General features: G+C 50.1%; 1 protein-coding gene across 1 annotated transcript in view; it reads left to right on the top strand.

Annotated features, from left to right (window-relative positions):
* The window catches only part of Acan (aggrecan), a 58,326-nt gene that overhangs the window by 31,579 nt on the left and 8,106 nt on the right, over positions 1-18,641 (top strand). The window contains exons 6-14 of the mRNA XM_057756155.1: positions 923-1,216; positions 2,580-2,984; positions 3,935-4,109; positions 4,506-4,633; positions 5,715-6,008; positions 8,089-8,304; positions 9,781-10,602; positions 10,720-10,839; positions 11,020-13,527. Of these exons, the coding sequence (XP_057612138.1) occupies positions 923-1,216; positions 2,580-2,984; positions 3,935-4,109; positions 4,506-4,633; positions 5,715-6,008; positions 8,089-8,304; positions 9,781-10,602; positions 10,720-10,839; positions 11,020-13,527 (4,962 nt within the window). The remainder of the gene's footprint in view (positions 1-922; positions 1,217-2,579; positions 2,985-3,934; positions 4,110-4,505; positions 4,634-5,714; positions 6,009-8,088; positions 8,305-9,780; positions 10,603-10,719; positions 10,840-11,019; positions 13,528-18,641) is intronic.

The following is an 18,641-nucleotide window of genomic DNA, read 5'->3' as shown; positions in this document are numbered from 1 at the left end:
TTTCCCAGGAAACATGTTTCCCAGTTTCTCCATTTCCCTGCTTCCATCTGGAAATCCCACCTCAGGCCTTTGGATGGGATGTTTGAGGGAGATCATTTCTCTCTTTAATAAGGGTGCTAATTTTGAACAAAGTGTTACCCGCCATGTAGATAACAGTCCTCTCCCCTCTGCACCCATGTATCTCTCTGGACATGCGCACACTCTCTGAACAAGCCTCCCATGGCTAGGAGAGAAGCTGGTGGTGGCATACCCCAACTCTCTTACCACTGGGGCCCTCCTTCTGGCTCTCATCTCAGGAACCAAACCCGCTGTTAAGTAGCTAGCATTTGTGCCCCCCAGTTTTGACTAACCCACGATGAATACAAGAGCTTGTCTGAACTGCCCCTGAGCAAGGAGATCTGGAACCAATGCATGATCAGATACCCCCCCTCCCCATCCTCAATCGCAACCTTGGCAGGTTCTAGGAAATATTGTTTGAAAGCTAACAGACCTAAAATTAGCCCATAATGGCCTCTTTGGGTACTATAAACCCTGGTTTGGAAGTCAATACTCTAAGGGGTCAAAGGTAACCTGCTTTTCTAATCAGAATTTGAATTCCGCAGTGCCTGTGTTAAAGGAAAGCTCCCCTAGTGGTGGGAAGATGAACAGCAATTACCAGCCACAGGGGCCTCTGATTTCACGGTTGCTCTTTGGGCTGCTTTTCTATTTGGGAGAGGAGGTTCTTGTTAGGAGATTGATGTCATCCTACCCAAAAGTCCAGAAAGGAATGGAGACTGGGGAGTGACAGACAAGCTGGGAGATACTAACGTGGGACCACGGGGGGAAAAAAGGATAAACGTCCGAGAAACCGTGGACCTCTTGGGGACACAGGCGGGGTGGGATCGGAGTGAAAGCCTCACCCGGTGTGATGTGTCCTTCACAGGCGAGGTCTTTTATGCCACCTCTCCGGAGAAGTTCACGTTCCAGGAGGCAGCCAATGAGTGCCGGAGGCTGGGGGCACGACTGGCCACCACGGGCCAGCTCTACCTGGCCTGGCAGGGCGGGATGGACATGTGCAGCGCCGGCTGGCTGGCCGACCGCAGCGTGCGCTACCCCATCTCCAAGGCTCGGCCCAAGTGCGGCGGCAACCTCCTGGGTGTGAGGACGGTCTATCTACACGCCAACCAAACGGGCTATCCTGATCCCTCATCCCGCTATGACGCCATCTGTTACACAGGTGGGGCTGGGGCTGAAGGTCGGGGTGGGGGGAACGTGCCATCAAAATCAGGTCCCAATAAGATCTTGGGAAGGTACCACTGAGTTTCTGAGCCCCGCATTTTTATCATCTCCCTTCCGTTTGGGCTGGTTCTTAAGGCAGAGACAATGGAGGTCACAGTATGTCTATCCAGCTCTGCTTCCTTGGATCCACCCAGAACAGTGTTTAAAGCTATACTTCAAAGTGTCGCTGTGTTCTCAGGTTTCATTCTCAGCTCCTCCCCCTTGCTGAACAAGACTGGAGAAGTCAAGACCCTGAGCCCCTCTGATAGAGAGGAGGTGGGGCCTGTTAGAGAACACCAGCCTTTTAATCTGGATGCACCTAAAAAAAAAAAAGTGTGTCTGTAAAGGATAGGGGCAAGTTCCGTAATTTCATTTGGAAAAATTAGAACAAAGTTTCTAAGTAAGTTTTTATCTCCTATTTAGCACACTTTAAGTTATAATTAATTCCTAATTCTTGGAGGAAAAAAATGAACAGCATAAATTAGGTAAATGTATTGCATACATTTTACTATCCGCTTGGCGACAATACAGTGACAACTCATTCCATGCTTCTACAGCCTGATCTGTCGTGACAAGGGCCACCCTCTCTCCCAAAAGCCTTGCTTCACTTTTTGATTGTCTCACCACTGAAGAGTGAAGTATCACCCTCACGGGCATTCTCTTTAGTAATAGCTACCTTCTGTCTGCCAGGCTTTCGTTTGTCCAGGACTCTGAGGCAGGCCCTTCTCCAATGCCTGCCTCGATTGCGCAACTCACCTCCGCAAGATTTAGGATTTCCCTTGTCACCGATTCCTATCATCCCGTTGGACACCCAGGGGGCAAAGTGGCTGCTGGGGGAGAGGTGGAAGTCGGAATTGGTTTTATTTGATCAGCAGTGAGCTGCTTGATCAATATATCATGAGTATCTCTAGTGCTTCTACAGATTCAGCCAACCTCAGGCTTTTATTAATAATTAAACTGCATCTATACTGAATATGTGCAGAATTTTTCTTGCCATTGCTCCACAAACAATACACTGTAACAGTTATTGAAACATCACTTACGCTGTATGAGGAATTAGAAGCAACCAAAAGAGGCATAAGATTCCAGCAGAGGTACATAGGTTATATAAGAGACTCTAGCGTTCGAAGAGTTTGGCATCTTTGGGAGGTTCTGGAACCACCCTGATGATATGAAGGAGCCATGAACCTAAGGTCTTTGTGGTAGACAGGGCCAGGTGCCTGGCTTCAGCCGAGGAAGAGGACATGGAGTACATTCAGCTCTCATTTCCTCGAAATAGCCCCAAGCTGACCACTAAAGCTCGTCTTTGCATCCTGTCCCAGGTGAAGACTTTGTAGACATCCCAGAAAACTTCTTCGGGGTGGGTGGTGAAGATGACATCACCATTCAGACGGTGACCTGGCCAGACCTGGAGCTGCCCCTGCCCAGAAATATCACGGAGGGAGAAGCCCGGGGCACTGTGATCCTCACTGCGAAGCCCATCTTCGACGTGCCCCCCACTATCTCAGAGCCAGAGGAGGCCCTTACCCTTGTCCCTGATGTGAGGGCCACAGCCTTCCCCGGGGCTGGGGAGAGAACTGAGGAAGCCAGCAGGCCCTGGGGCTTTCCTGAGGAAACCACGCCTGGGCTGGGCTCTGCCACAGCCTTCACCAGTGAGGACCTGGTAGTGCAAGTGACCCTGGCCCCGGACGCAGCTGAAGTTCCTGGCCAGCCCCGCTTGCCAGGAGGTAAGTATGCTTCTGGAGGACAAGCCAGGCAGTTATGTCCGCTCTTGGAACCACAAATGATTGACTCAGTCACCTGTGGAAACCAAAGTGTATATCGAGGCAGATGCCAGCGCCACCTGGTTCAAAACAAAACAGACCCATGTGAAAAATGCTGCTCTGGGTGACCCCACCTCACCTGGCCTTGTCCTCCCACCAGGATAAAAAGCAACAAAGTTTAGTGGGCAAGCTGAAGGCGGCTGCTCCTAGGTAGCCTGTGAACGAAGAATGCCTCTCCCTTCCTAAATAATCAAGGAAGGGGGTGTCAAAAAGAGAAAGATAGTTTTTGATACATGAAAATTACGTAAGTTTCCAATTTCAGAAAGAAAGGGTGGCTAGATCAAAGCCATATCCATGTGTTTAAGACTTGGTCTATGGCTAATTCAGGACAGTTGTGGCTGAGTTGAGCAATTATAGCAGAAATCCCATGGCTCACAAAGCCTGTTCTAGAGACCGAGGATGCTAGTACACGCCTGTAATCTCAGCACCAGAAGAGTTGTAAGTTCAAGGTTCATATAGCAAGACTACCTCAAGAAGAAAAAAAAAAAAAAACCTGATATCATTATCTGGTTCTTTCTGGGAAACGCTCGTGGCCCTTGGGCCAGGCAGATGGTGTTCTCTGTGCTCAGGAAATATCTTAGGGGACAGGGATGACCCTCAGCACAGCTCCTGAATGCAAACCTACAAATAGGAAGAGCATTCGGGTGTAGCCTCCCTAAAGGGTCTTGACGGTGCCCCCCACCTGGGATAGACAGTGGACACCGCCATCTACTCATGACACCCACCCAGTGGAACTTCAGGTGGAATTGCCCAGATGGATCCATTTTGCCCAAATGGAGGAGCCAAGCCAAGAACAGACCCCACGAGCATCAACCTTACCCTCTGTTTCTTTCTCTCCTCTCCTCGCCACCCAGGGGTTGTATTCCACTATCGGCCGGGCTCCACCAGGTACTCCCTGACATTCGAGGAGGCACAGCAGGCTTGCCTGAGCACCGGGGCGGTCATGGCCTCACCGGAGCAGCTCCAGGCTGCCTACGAGGCAGGCTATGAGCAGTGTGATGCCGGTTGGCTGCAGGACCAGACCGTCAGGTAAAAGACAAGTCTACCATTCCCAGCCCCAACCGAGAAGCCCCCAGCCAGACACAACACCCAGTGCTTTGTGGCTTCGTGAAGTCACTGGAGACTGTAGAGTTTCCTAAATTCTGCACACGCCCCTAAACCAAGACACTTTCTGGAAGATGGTGGCAGGGACTGTGCTTATGCCATGTCTTAGTCATTTCTCTTCAAGAGACAGACAGAAGAGACCCCTAGGGACCCCCTCCCAGCACCCCCACACCCAGCAGCTTGACAGAGTGCCTCTTCTGTAAGGGATTCTCTTCCAAAGTCCTCCAGGTGCACAAGAGACTTGACACACAAAAATGACCCAAGATGCACCTTTCCTAGCCTTAGGACGGGCCCTCACCTCCTTCCCATCCTCTTTCACAGATACCCCATTGTGAGCCCACGGACCCCGTGTGTGGGTGACAAGGACAGCAGCCCCGGAGTCAGGACCTACGGCACACGGCCGTCATCAGAAACCTATGATGTCTACTGCTACGTGGACAAGCTTGAGGGTACAGGCCACGTTACCACATTCACATCGGCAGACAAGCAGGGCCTAGGGAAGAGTCACAAAAGACGGGTAGAATTGTCACCACCCACCCAGGCCTGCCCCCACCCACAGCTTTCCAGGTGGAAAAGAGGTCTAGCCCTCACCTCTGTCAATTCAAGTGCTATCTCCCCACCAAAGGCTCATGTCTTCTCCCTGTCATGTTGTAGCGTGACTAAATTGATTGATTTATAATAATCAGATGTTAGACACATCCTCTGTATTATAGAGTCCCAATGCCCATGAACTCAGAGGCTATGAGAACCCCAGATCCCTTTCACTCTAACTCAGCATTGCCCAAGCTTATTCAACCACTCACCTCCATGAATGTCACCAACCCACTGAACCCAAAAGGAAACCTGACCGCATTCTGGAAAAGTTTAAACATGGCCACTCAGCCTCTGTAAGCCTCGGTTCCCCCATCTGTATACCACGGCCGCTGTAGACCCACATTCGAGGGTTTTCTGAGTGTGAACTGAGACACATAACCAGAACCTGGTACAAACAAATGCTGGGTAGATGCAAGCTCCCTGAGCCAGATAGGGTCCTGGCTGATATGTGGGTGCCGAGACCCCAGAGGAATGTGAGTTAGGTCTGTAGTAGTCACTGGGCTATGAAGGATCAGAGAGCTAAGTGTGCTTGGGGGTTTGGTAGGCAGCTGAGCCTTCTCTATCAGTCAAGGGAAGGGTGCCTAGGACTAGAACACCTAAATAAAAAGGGGTAGAAGACAGTTCCCTGTAGACCGGCTAGCTCAGTCCAACTTAACTCTGACTTTGTCTTTTTTTAACAAGAGATATCCCAAGTCCCAGAAAAATCCCACTCAGTACAAAGTGGGGTCCAGGATTCCAAGAGATCTAAGGGGTGTATAGCCTTGCGGGTGTGCCTGAGTGGGGCTGGGATCTACAGGAGTGTGTGTCACATAGGAGGGTGAACAGCCCCGGTGAGTAGGGTAGGGAGCCGGGAGTTCTGCCCCAAGGCCATGGGACCAGAACTTTTCTGACAATACACATAAATCATCACGCTGCTGCCCTTGTCTCTGTCCCCAGGGGAAGTCTTCTTCGTCACACGCCTTGAACAGTTCACCTTCCAGGAAGCGCAGGCCTTCTGTGAAGCCCAAAATGCCACCTTGGCCTCCACCGGCCAGCTCTATGCTGCCTGGAGCCACGGCCTGGACAAGTGCTATGCTGGCTGGCTGGCAGATGGCAGCCTCCGATACCCCATTGTCACCCCTCGGCCTGCCTGTGGTGGGGACAAACCAGGCGTGAGAACTGTCTACCTCTACCCCAACCAGACCGGCCTTCCAGACCCGTTGTCTAGGCACCATGCCTTCTGCTTCCGAGGTACCGTAGTTACCCCCATCGGGCGGGGGGGGGCTTCCTTACTCCTTCCTCTATAAATAGTGACAAAATGGTCTCTACTTCAAAGGAAGTTGCATACAAATACAAATGCTAATTGGAGTGGTATATGTGAAACACTCCAAATGTATTTATGCATAATGTTACATATTGTTTTAATTTGCATATTCTTGTCCAATTCTCTTCTCGTAAATGTTTTTGTAATGAGTTTAATCAAATAATCCTGGTGTCCTTTGTCAGACTCCAGCCACCTATACACTTAATTGACACACCTGTGTAGGCACTACCGGTATAGCATCAGCCATTGCCGCACACTGAGCCCCCGTTTCTGTGCTCTGTGCGCTAGCACCCAGTTCGCGAGCTTTGGGCAAGGGGGCTGGAGGTTAAAATACACAAACACACACAGACAGACAGAGACACAGGTCACCCTTGAATTCCCCAAGAATGCCCCCTTTATTATGTTCAGGGGCAGATTATATGGAGATAGCCATGCCCCAGCCAAACCCACCAGAAACCACTCTCCTGCCCTCGGGAACTCCTGAGGGTCTCGTGCTCAGAGCAGCTGTAGGCACTCAGATCAGGGGAAAACAAGTTGTTTACAAGAAATTCAGGATCTGGGGTCTCACTGCTCCCAACAAGCCATCATTACCAGTTAGACTTGAGAATGATATGCTGGGCTCTGATTGGTTGAAGTCTCATAGCATCTATATAGGGTAATGATGAACCCACCAGAATGGAGATTGCAGACCACCCATTTTCAACATAGCCCATCAAAGCTGAGTGCCCTTGCGACTTCTTGTGAATCCAGAATTATCTTAGCTTTTGAAGACATATTTTTTACCATTTTTGATTGTGTATGGGGAGTGGGTGTGTGCACAGAGGCATCAGATACCCCTGGAGGAGGAGTTCAGACAGCTGGGAGCTGCTGCTATGGCTGCTGGGATCCAAACTCAGGTCCTCTGCAAATGGAACACACATTCTTAAGCACTGAGCCGTCTCGTCAGTCTTTCAGAACTGTTTCTAGCTAAAGGGATAAAACTGATGGCCTCCAACTTTCCCAGGCTTCTGGGGACACCTTGTAACTTATTTTGTGTATTTTTAGAAAGGGTCTCATTGTTGCCAAGGTTGGTCTTGAACTCCTGATCCTCCTGCCTCAACTTCCTGTTGCCATTGTCCCAGACTAGGTCTTTACAGTGGGCCACAGAGGTCAACCAGCAACCACCCCCAGTCAATTTCTAACTGTAACTCCCACCACCCACTCCAGACCTTCTGGGGACTCAAAGGTCTTTTTTCTTTATTTGTCTAAGACAGGGTCTCATTAAGTTGCCTTGGCTGGCCTGGAATTTGCTATGTAGACCTGGCCTTGAACTCATGGAGATCTGCTGTCTCCCAAGTGCTGAGATTAAAGGTGGAGATTAAAGGTGTCCACCACCATGCCTGGCTTTAAACCTCTCTTTACCCTGTAGAGAAGTTCTGGTTCCTTCCTGGCCCCCTCCAGGTTGGGGACTTCTCCCCAATCAGAAATTAACCCTTATCAATAAATCCTGCCATCACCCTGCCCACCGCAAATGCTATGATAGCTGTGTGGCATTTAAAGATGAGCCTCCTGTTCATCAGGAACTGGCACACTCCGAGCCTAACTTCGAGGTGGGCAGTATCATGTTAGATCTTGAACAGGAAGATTAACCCTGGTACTTCTAAGCCATTGACCTTGGGCGAGTCACGTAACAAGTCCCCACCTGTTAGTTGAATCTCATCTTTATTAAGATAAAATCTGTTTTAAACATAAAGGTTTTATTTAGGTCCAGCATATACAATAGACTGGAGAGAGACATCCCAGACCACTCTGTCCTAAGCTGTTGGGGACAGAGGATACATAGTGACATTATACACTAGATACAAATCACAAACTGCTGTCTTGCTGATTCCCAGGTTGGGGTGGGTCAGTAAGGCTCTTGTACTGGCCAGGTTTACCTCAGGGCTGTCCTTGCTTCTCTGTTCTGAAGGGCTGAGCAGGAATGAGCGCCTGTCAAAGGCAGGCGCTCACCTCCCACATCTCCTTCAGGTGTGTCCGTGGCGCCCTCTCCAGGAAGAGGAGAAGGCGGCATGCCCACATCACCCTCTGACGTAGAGGACCTGATAGTCACTCGGGTGGGGCCTGCCGTGGATGCTGTGCCACTGGGGTCGGAGACAACAGCAGGGCCAGATTTCACCACTGAGTCAGAAAAGCAGACGGAATGGGAACCAGCCTACACCCCAGTGGGTACATCCCCGCTGCCAGGTAGGTATAGTGGGGCTCTGGAGCATGGCCTGAAGCCGTGCACACTAAACCCACACACCTACCTGCAATGGAATGCCCGAACAAGGGTGGGAGTCTGATGGACAGCCTTGAACTCACTGTACACCCCAGGAAGGTCTCCAGCTTGGAATCCTCCTACCTCAGCCTCCTTAGTAGCCTGGATTGCATACAGGTCTGCACGACCAAACCCAGATATAAGCTGTTTTGAAAAATATCAACAAAAATAAGATGGGAGGGGGATGTAACCATATTTAAAATGGCAAGGCTGTTTTGATTTTCTTCTCTACTACTCAGAACCTCTGTACTCAAAGGCACCTCAGCTTGGAAATGAAGGCATCTTTATATAGGGCACCACCTGGCCCTCCTGACCTGGAGATGGGTTCCCCCACTCCAACAGCACCATCTTCGCTGGGAGGGCTAGGGAAAACACCCCCTAAGCTTAAACACCCTGCTTCTCTATCAACAGAGGACTAGGGTAGGGACTTGGAATTTACTTGTTGACCAAGAGCCCAGGAGATGCTGAGGATGGTAGCCCAGGGACCACACTAAAAATCATGAGTTAGATATAAGGAATAATATGGAAGCATTTGAGGGGGTACTTGGTTTTCTTCAGTGGTGGCCCCTATGTCCAGTGGGTACTGTAGATGGTGGCCCTTAGAGTCCCACAAAGCAAAGTTCATATAGCCTGTGACCCTGGAGTGTAGAGGGAGCTTCCCACTTCTCTCTCCTCCTTTTAGCTATTCACCTGCTGTTGTGGGATGCTTTACTCTCTGGCTCTTTGAGGGGCCTGCCACCCAGCTCCAAAATAAATCATGTGGAAACTTATTCTTAGTTATGACTGCCTGGCCTTAGCTTGGCTTGTTTCTCGACAGCTTTTCTTAAATTATCCTGACTACCTTTTGCCCCTGGGCTTTTATCTTTCTCAGTTTTTGTATACCTTTATTGACTTCTTTCCCCATGGCTTGCTGTGTGTAGCTGGGTAAGCTGGTCCCTGATGTCCTCCTCTCCTTGTTCTCTTGCTCCCTGTTCTCAGTTCTCCTTCTAGTTATCCTGTCTGCCAGCCCCTCCTATCCTTGCTCCTGCCCTGCTATTGCTATTCACTCTTTCTTAGGACCATCAGGTGTTTTAGACAGGCACAGTAACACAGTTTCACAGAGTTAAGCAAATGCAGTGTAAACAAGAGTCACACACCTGAAAATAACATTCCCCAACAACCTGTCCTTCCTTTTTCCTTCCTTCCCTCTTCCCTCCTTCTCCTGTCTCTTCTTCCTTCATTCCTCCCTCCCCTTTCTGCCTCCTTTGCCAGAACACTTCAACATATGCCTTAGCAGTCATCTGGCGTGTACCTGTACTCTTGGAAGATGTGTTTTGTGGGAGGGAGGCGTTCAGACCCACGTGCGACTTTGAAACGAGAGTTCACCATTTCACACTTCACCTTGGCTGCCTTCTTTCCTTCAGGAATCCCTCCCACGTGGCTTCCCACCACCCCAGCTGCAGAGGACCACACTGAAATCCCCTTTGCCACTGAAGAGCCCTCTGCCCCAGGAGTGCCTTCCACCTCCGAAGAGCCATCACCTGCAACGCCACGTGGGACAGAGCTGCCAGGTTCTGGGGAGGCATCAGGGGCACCTGACCTCAGCGGTGACTTCACAGGTAGTGGAGAAGCTTCGGGACACCTTGACTCCAGTGGGCAGCCATCAGGGACCAGTGAAAGCGGACTTCCCTCTGGTGACCTTGACTCCAGTGGCCTCAGCCCCACAGTGAGCTCAGGCCTGCCAGTAGAAAGTGGATTGGCCTCAGGGGATGGAGAAGGAGTGGAGCGGTCCCGGACTCCTACAGTTGGCAGGCTGCCCTCTCGAGAGGAGGGCCTAGAAGGTTCTGCCTCTGGAACAGGAGACCTTAGCGGGCTGCCTTCCGGAAGGGAAATGATAGAAGCATCTGCTTCTGGAGCAGAAGATACCAGCGGGCTTCCTTCTGGGGGAGACGGTCTAGAAACTTCCACCTCTGGTGTAGAGGATATCAGTGGCATTCCTACTGGAAGAGAAGGTCTAGAAACATCTGCTTCTGGAGTGGGGGACCTCAGTGGATTTCCTTCTGGACATCCAGAAACAACTACCTCTGGAATAGAGCACATCAGTGTACTTCCTACTGGAGAAGAAGGTCTAGAAACTTCTGCTTCTGGAGTGGGAGACCTGAGTGGACTTCCCTCAGGAGAAGAAAGTCTAGAAACATCTGCTTCTGGTACAGAGGATGTCACCCAGCTTCCTACTGAAAGAGAGGGTCTAGAGACTTCTGCCTCTGGAATGGAGGATGTTAGTGGGCTTTCTGGAACAGGAGGTCTAGAGACTTCTGCCTCTGGAGTGGAGGACATCAGTGGGCTTCATTCTGGAACAGGAGGTCTAGAGACTTCTGCCTCTGGAGTGGAGGACATCAGTGTGCTTCCTACTGGAAGAGAAGGTCTAGAAACTCCTGCCTCTGGAGTAGAGGATGTTAGTGGACTTCCTTCTGGAACAGGAGGTCTAGAGACTTCTGCCTCTGGAGTAGAGGATGTTAGTGGACTTCCTTCTGGAACAGGAGGTCTAGAGACTTCTGCCTCTGGAGTGGAGGACATCAGTGGGCTTCCTTCTGGAACAGGAGGTCTAGAGACTTCTGCCTCTGGAGTAGAGGATGTTCATGTGCTCCCTACTGAAGCAGAAGGTCTAGAAACTTCTGCCTCTGGAGTAGAGGACATCAGTGTGCTTCCTACTGAAGCAGAAGATCTAGAAACTTCCATCTCTGGAGGCTATGTCAGTGGGATTCCTTCTGGTGGAGATTCTATAGAAACTTCTGCTTCTGGAGTAGAAGGTGTGAGTGGCCTCCCTTCTGGAGGAGATGGTCTAGAAACTTCTGCATCTGGAGTGGAGGATCTTGATCTTTCTACCAGGGAAGGCCTGGAGACTTCTGCTTCAGGAGTAGGTGTTACTGAGCCTCCTTCTGGAAGAGAGAATCTAGAGACCTCTGCTTCTGGGGTAGGTGAGGACCTCAGTGGGCTTCCTTCTGGAAAAGAAGGCCTGGAGACCTCAGCATCTGGAATTGAGGACCTTGGTGGGTTGCCTTCTGAAAAAGATTTGGTAGGTTCTGCTTCTGGAGCCCTGGACCTTGGCAAGCTACCTTCCGGAACTCTAGGAAGTGGCCAAACTCCAGAAGCAAGTGGCCTTCCCTCTGGATTTAGTGGTGAATATTCTGGAGTGGACATTGGAAGTGGCCCATCCTCTGGCCTGCCTGATTTCAGTGGACTTCCATCCGGATTCCCAACTGTCTCCCTAGTGGACAGTACCTTAGTGGAAGTGGTCACAGCCACCACTGCCAGTGAACTGGAAGGAAGGGGAACCATTGGCATCAGTGGTGCAGGAGAAGTATCAGGGCTGCCCTTCAGTGAGGTGGACAGTAGTGGGGACATTAGTGGTCTCCCTTCAGGAACTGAACTCAGTGGCCAAGTATCCGGGTCTCCTGATGTCAGTGGAGAAACATCTGGATTTTTTGATGCTAGTGGACAGCCGTTTGGGTCTCATGGCGTCAGTGAGGGAACATTTGGGATTCCTGAAGTCAGCGGGCAGCCGTCAGGGATCCCTGACACCAGTGGAACATCTGTAGTGACTGAGCTTAGCGGACTGTCCTCTGGACAACCAGATGTCAGTGGAGAAGGGTCTGAAGCACTCTTTGGCAGTGGCCAGCCCTCTGGCATACCTTTTGTGAGTGGAGAAACCTCTGGGCTTCCAGATCTCAGTGGGCAGCCCTCAGTGTTCAGCGGAACAACACCCAGTACCTCCGACCTGGTTTCTGGCACCATGAGTGGCAGTGGGGACTCTTCTGGCATTACATTTGTGGATGCCAGTCTTGTTGAAGTGACGACCCCTACTACGCTTAAAGAAGAAGAGGGCTTAGGATCTGTGGAACTCAGCGGCCTCCCTTCAGGGGAGACAGATCTGTCTGGCACATCTGGGACAGTGGATGCCAGTGGACAATCTTCTGGAGCAATCGATTCCAGTGGACTCCCATCCTCAGCTCCAGAATTCAGTGGCCTCCCGAGCGGAGTAGCTGAGGTCAGTGGAGAATTCTCTGGAGTTGAGACTGGAAGCAGCTTGCCCTCGGGAGCATATGAGAGCAGTGGACTTGCTTCAGGTTTCCCTACTGTGTCTCTTGTAGACAGAACTTTGGTGGAATCTATAACCCAGGCTCCAACTGCTCAAGAAGCTGGAGAAGGGCCTTCAGGCGTTTTGGAACTCAGTGGTACCCATTCTGGAACACCAGACATGTCAGGGGACCTTTCTGGCTCTTTGGACCTAAGCACACTGCAGTCTGGGCTGGAACCCAGCATGGAGCCCCCAAGCTCTCCATATTTTAGTGGGGACTTTTCCGGCAGCACTGACCTAAGTGGAGAATCCATAGCTAGCACAACTGGCAGTGGGGAAACCTCAGGACTTCCGGAAGTCACTCTAATTACGTCAGAGTTAGTGGAGGGTGTGACGGAACCAACCGTTCCCCAGGAACTTGGCCAGGGGCCTTCTGTGACACATACTCCCGGGCTCTTTGAGGCCAGTGGGGAAGCCTCAGCATCTGAGGACCTTGACGGAGCTGTGACAGACTCCCCTGGGTCTGGGATAGAAGCATCTGTCCCAGAAGCAAGCAGTGAGTCATCAGCTTACCCTGAGGCTGGAGCAGGAGTATCTGCTGCCCCTGAGGCCAGCAGTGAACTGTCTGGGTTCCCAGAACCGCACGAAATCACCTCTGCCTTCCCCGCAGCAGATCTGGAGGCCACAACCTCAGGTGCGGAGGTGAGCAGCACCTCGTGGACCTTTCAGGAAGGCACCAGGGAGGGGTCTGCTGCTCCGGAAGTGAGTGGAGAATCTCCCACTACCTCCAGTGTAGACACAGAAACTTCAGGCATGCCTTCTGCCACTCCCGTGTCTTCGGGAGACAGGACTGAAGTCAGTGGAGAATGGTCTGGTCACACCTCAGAGCTGAATGCCGTCATCAGTACCACCCTCCCAGAGTCTGAGGGGGCCCAGCCTACCCAGAACCCTGCAGAGAGGCATCAAGAAATCGAATCCCCGATCCCCTCATACTCAGGAGAGGAGACCCAAGCAGCAGAAACAAGCATCTCCCTGACAGATGCCCCCACCCCCTCTTCTCCAGAAGGGTCAGGGGAAACAGAGGCAGCTGCAGGTATGTTTGTGGTTGCTTTCCCTTTAACTGTGTTTGGGGTGTGAGTAAATTTAATCTGGAAGGAGGGGTGGTACCTTTAAAGTTCAAAGGTCAGCTGGGCAGTACCAGAGAATACTCTGAACCGCTCTGAGCCGTATCCATGAAGCAAGAACAGTGCCAGAGAGGATACAGATGTGAGACAAGGATACAAGACCGAGCTTCCTGCCATGCTCACAGCAGGAATTTGTGGAGAATGGCAGACTTATTTCCGTTGTGGTTAGCTGGCATTCCTGAGTGGTGGGCTCCACCATCTGTGCTCTGCACAGGGAGAGCGTACCTATTTAGGTAATGATAGAAATCATCATACCTGTCCCCACGTGAGCGTGAGATGACAGAGTAGATCTGCTGGTCGCATTTATATCCGAATATATGTTTTAAATGGGGGGTAAAGCTGTCACAGTCTAAGGGACTGTGATGTCTCACTTTGGCTCTGTCCTGACTTTAGACTGTGGTCCTGTCCCACCCCAGTCCCCCAGGACTCCCTGTGCTGTCACCGTACTTCACCTCCTCCTCTTCCCAGGCTCCAAGCTCCAGGAACCCTAGCCTTGGAGACACCTTGTTCCTCCCACCGTAGGGACAGTTTTCACCATCAGATAAAAAGCACCACACATGTTAGGGCCTGAATGTACAGGAAGGCAGAGTAGCCAGGAGTGAGCAGACTCAAAGCCCTCCTCAAGGACTTGGAGGACCACATCCCCCGGCCGTGAGGGCTCAGAGGCTGTTCTGGTCTCCAGGCAACTGGGTTCTTGATATTCACTCATCCTCTAGGTTCTGTATAGAGGAGTCCTATGGCCCAGGGACTGGAAACATGTGTGCAAACCACTGGCCACACTGGCACACATAGGGAAGCTCTCATTAGCTGTGAGGGTACAGACAGGTACTAGACAGACTGACTCCTGCAGTCTCCAGAGGGGGACTTGTGCAGAAGCTACCCAAGGTCAGCTGGGAAGAAGAGGTAGTCAGAGACAGGAATAGAAGGCATATGTTAGGACTGGAGAGATGGCTCGGTGGTCAAGAGCACTGGCTGCTCTTCCAGAGGACCCGAGTAATTCCTAGTACCCCCATGGCAGCTCACAACTTCTGTAACCCCAGTTTCAGGGGATCTGATACCTTTACACCAATGCACATAAAATAAAGTTAAGTAAATTATTAAAAAAGAAGAAGACATATGTTAAAAACGACTCATCTTGCCGGGCGGTGGTGGTGCACGCCTTTAATCCCAGCACTCGGGAGGCAGAGGCAGGCGGATCTCTGTGAGTTCGAGACCAGCCTGGTCTACAAGAGCTAGTTCCAGGACAGGCTCCAAAACCACAGAGAAACCCTGTCTCGAAAAACCAAAAAAAAAAAAAAAAAAAAAAAAAAAAAATGACTCATCTTTCTGGAGCATCTAATTGAGAGATTAAGAGAAAAAGTCAAGTACAGCAATACCGTTGGTGAGTAGTCTTCCATGAAGCCATCGGTTGTCTTGTGAGTAGAATCCGAAAGCATTCTAAAGGTAAAAAGAGACTTCTAGGACCGAGGAAATGGTCCAGTCAGTAAAGAACTTGCCTTACCATCATGAGGACTTGAGTTCAGATCCCTAGCACCCATGTAAAACCCTGGGTACAGTGGTACCCATCTTACCATCTTACCTGGCCAAGGGGGATATCACAAGAGAGTCCCTAGATCTCACTAGCCAGCTAGCCAACTAGCCTAGCCAAATCGGAAAGTTCCAGGATCAATGAGAGACCTTGTCTTAAAAATTAATGTGTCAAACCATAGAGGAAGACACTGTCAGCCTCTGGCTTCTACCACTCACGTTCACGCATGCATGAACATGTATGCACATACCCACATGAACACATGCATACAACACATACATATCAAACAAATTAGCAAACCCACAGACTTCAAAGAAATGTTGAACTTGGAGTGAGTATCAGTTGAGAAGACACTCCTCTGCCTTGGTGTAGCATTCCTGATGGGAGCTGTCTCTCATTGTAAAAGCAAACCCCACCAGAAAAACTCCTGTAGCCCTCCGGGTTTGGGTGGGATCTAGGTCCTCTTCATGCCCGTCAACTTAGAAATTTGCAGCTGTGACCAGTGGCATATTTCCCATGGCCTCCCATCACCTTAGAGCAGTGGTTCTCACCCTTCCTAACGCTGTGACCCTTTAATGCAGTGTCTCATGTTGGCGACCCCCCCAACCGTAAATTTATTTCATTGCTACTTCATAACTGTAATTTTGCTACTGTTAGGAACTATAAATCCTTGGATGACCCCTGTGAGGAAGAGTTGTTCGACCCCCCCCAAGGGGTCACAACCTACAGGTTGAGAACCACTGTCCTAGCTGCTCTACCTACCTTTCGCTATGGGCCAAGAGTTGGTGAGTGGGCGAGGAAAGTAAGTGGGGCTCACCTGATTGGAGGAAGCTCCCCAAAATGAGATTCTCAGATTCCACCTGCCACTGTATGGATGCTTCTCATCTTATCTCTTCAACAGCAAGTGCTACCCAGTACCTTCAAGCCCACACTCTTGGCTTAAGTCTCCTCCCCAGTGTCCTTGTCCCTGGCCTCTCCCTACTAAGGCAGGGGCTCTCATAAAGGGGCACACTCAAAATGGAGAAATGAATCCTAGGGTAACCCAACTACCTAGATTTACCTGAAGGCCAGGGCTCAAGCCTCAGCAGCCTTTACATCAAACACAAAAGATTCTGTATGCTTGACACCTCGCTGTTTAGTATACCCTCACATATAGTGAACATGCTTCATACTTGACATATACAAGCTACATATATGTACATATAAACAGTAGACAGCTGTCTACCCGCTCTTCCTCTCAGAACAGAGAGTGTAGGCTTCCTTAAGGCCCTAATGACTATGTGGCCAAACCCCTATACCTGATCACCCATTCTCAACAACTCCTTCCAACCTGCAAAAGTCACAAGCAAGACTTGTGACCTCAGTTGGGCATAGTGGTGTACGGTTCTAACAGAAAACATTCAGTAATGGCTGTCACCTTGCTTAGTCAGTATTCTGTCTATAAACAAGTTCATATAATTATTTATTTTTATTTTATGTTCGTTGGTGTTTTTTTTTCTTCATGTACATCTGTGTAAAGATGATCGATCCCCTGGCATTGGAGTTACAGACAGATGTGAGCTGTCATGTAGGTGCTGGGAATTGAACCCTGATCCTCTGGAAGAGCAGTCAGTGCTATAATGAGATCTAACATCCTCTTCTGGCCTGCAGGCATATATGCAGGCAGAGCACTGTACACATAATAAATTTTAAAAAACTTTAAAAAATCAACTTTTAAACTATAGAAGACTTGAAATGTACAGATACTAATAGGCTACTTTTAAATGTAAAGCCCATTATTTTGTAGTGCAAATGGAGACTGATAGATAGACTTCTATCATCCTTCTCTCTTCTGTGTGAGATGCCCAACCAGAAAATCAAAGTCTAAAAGTATTTATTCTGGTCAGAATTCTCTTTTGTCTGTATTTGAGAAATCTCCATCCTTGCCTCCAAAAAGCTATGTCCAGGGCCATCCACTGTGACTATACGGGCTATGCGCTGAGTATCTTAAAGACTGCCGTGGGTATCACAGGGGTTTTGTTTGTTGAGTGATAAATCATTCAGTTATCACTTGAGAAAAACCACCTGCTGTCACTCTCCCTTCAGCATTTTCATATATATATATATATATATATATATATATATATATAGTTCACTTGGAGATCATGAACTCTGATTTAGGCCAAACCTAGATGAGACCAACTCAAAGCAGAAACCTGGCGTTTCTGAGTTAGACACAAAAGGATTTGCAAGCCTGTCTCCTTCAGATGTTACTAGGAGTTGTTGCCTTTCCCAAGTTAGAGACTTTGCTTGGAGGCCTTGCTCAAGAAGCACACAGTGCCCCGCCCCCACCCAGTGGCCACACACAAGTTCCTGGGAAAGGAAGCCTTACTGGTAACAAGATGGTGACAGTCCAGGAGCCAGGGCTCCCTTCACTTGGGGCAGAGACTCAGCTTCCTGTTTTATTTCCTGCCTCTCCTCCATCTCTCTCAATTCATCTCCTAGACTTTCCTATATGAGCAACCCATTTCACTTGTCTCCCTGCCGCCAGAGGCCAAATAGTGTCCACACCACCACCCTGTGGGAACCCTGTGGAAAAGGGGAATCCACAACATCCAGTCTTACCGGACGTTGGTCCCCTCACTTCCTCTCTTCTTCCATTAAGGCTGCCATCACCCAGGGCTACCCTTCCCGACACCTGCTACTGCCTTGTCCAGAAACCCCTAGAAGGTCTCAACTACATCTCTTAGTCCCAATAACCAGTAGATGTCCAAATACCTGGCACAGAAAGAGTTGTGCAGCCAGGTCCAGAATGGCTCTTGCAAGAAGAGGAAGAGGAAGTAAGGTGTTCACCTCTCCCATTGCTGCAGAGGCTCGTTGGCCTCTCTAAAGTACTCAGCACAATACAGATCTCAGGACTGTGGCTCTTCTTCATCTTGGTATCCAGGTTCTGAAACAGCTCTCTAGCTTCCTACCCTGACCAAACACAGAAGGAAAACAACACAACTTCCTGCATCCCGGGCCAGGTCAGAGCCCTCTGTAAGCTTCTGAGACAGCTGGAAGCCACCTGGCCTGGCCTCCACCAGGCTGTTCCTGCCATTTATCTCATGGTCCAGCCAAGGACCCAAGAGTTGATGTCTGGCTCTTTTACCCTGAGGCCACCCCATCCCTGCTCTATACAACTGCTTTAGCGCCTCCGTTTGCTTAACCCCCCTCGCCCTAGTGCTTCCCATCTCCCATAACGAAGCCAATGGACAAAAGAGAACACCACTAGCTTTCCTGAATCAGGAGAGCCGCCCCCCAGCTTCCACTATGCCCACTGACCTGACCTATTGCTGCTACTGCTGCTGCTGGGAATCCTGGTGCATGCCGGAAAACCAAGTGCATGCCAGGATTTCAGTCAGTTCCTCCATGCATTTTGGGGTTGCTGGGAACTGTGAGTTTTCTAATCCATGCCGTGTGCTTCTTGAAACGAAGCTAAGAACTTTGTAGAAAGAGAAGAGATGCCAAAGATGT

This window comes from Chionomys nivalis, chromosome 23 (genome assembly GCF_950005125.1).
Source record: "Chionomys nivalis chromosome 23, mChiNiv1.1, whole genome shotgun sequence".
Taxonomy (NCBI): Eukaryota; Metazoa; Chordata; class Mammalia; order Rodentia; family Cricetidae; genus Chionomys; species Chionomys nivalis.
This window is presented reverse-complemented; position numbering and strand designations above follow the sequence as displayed.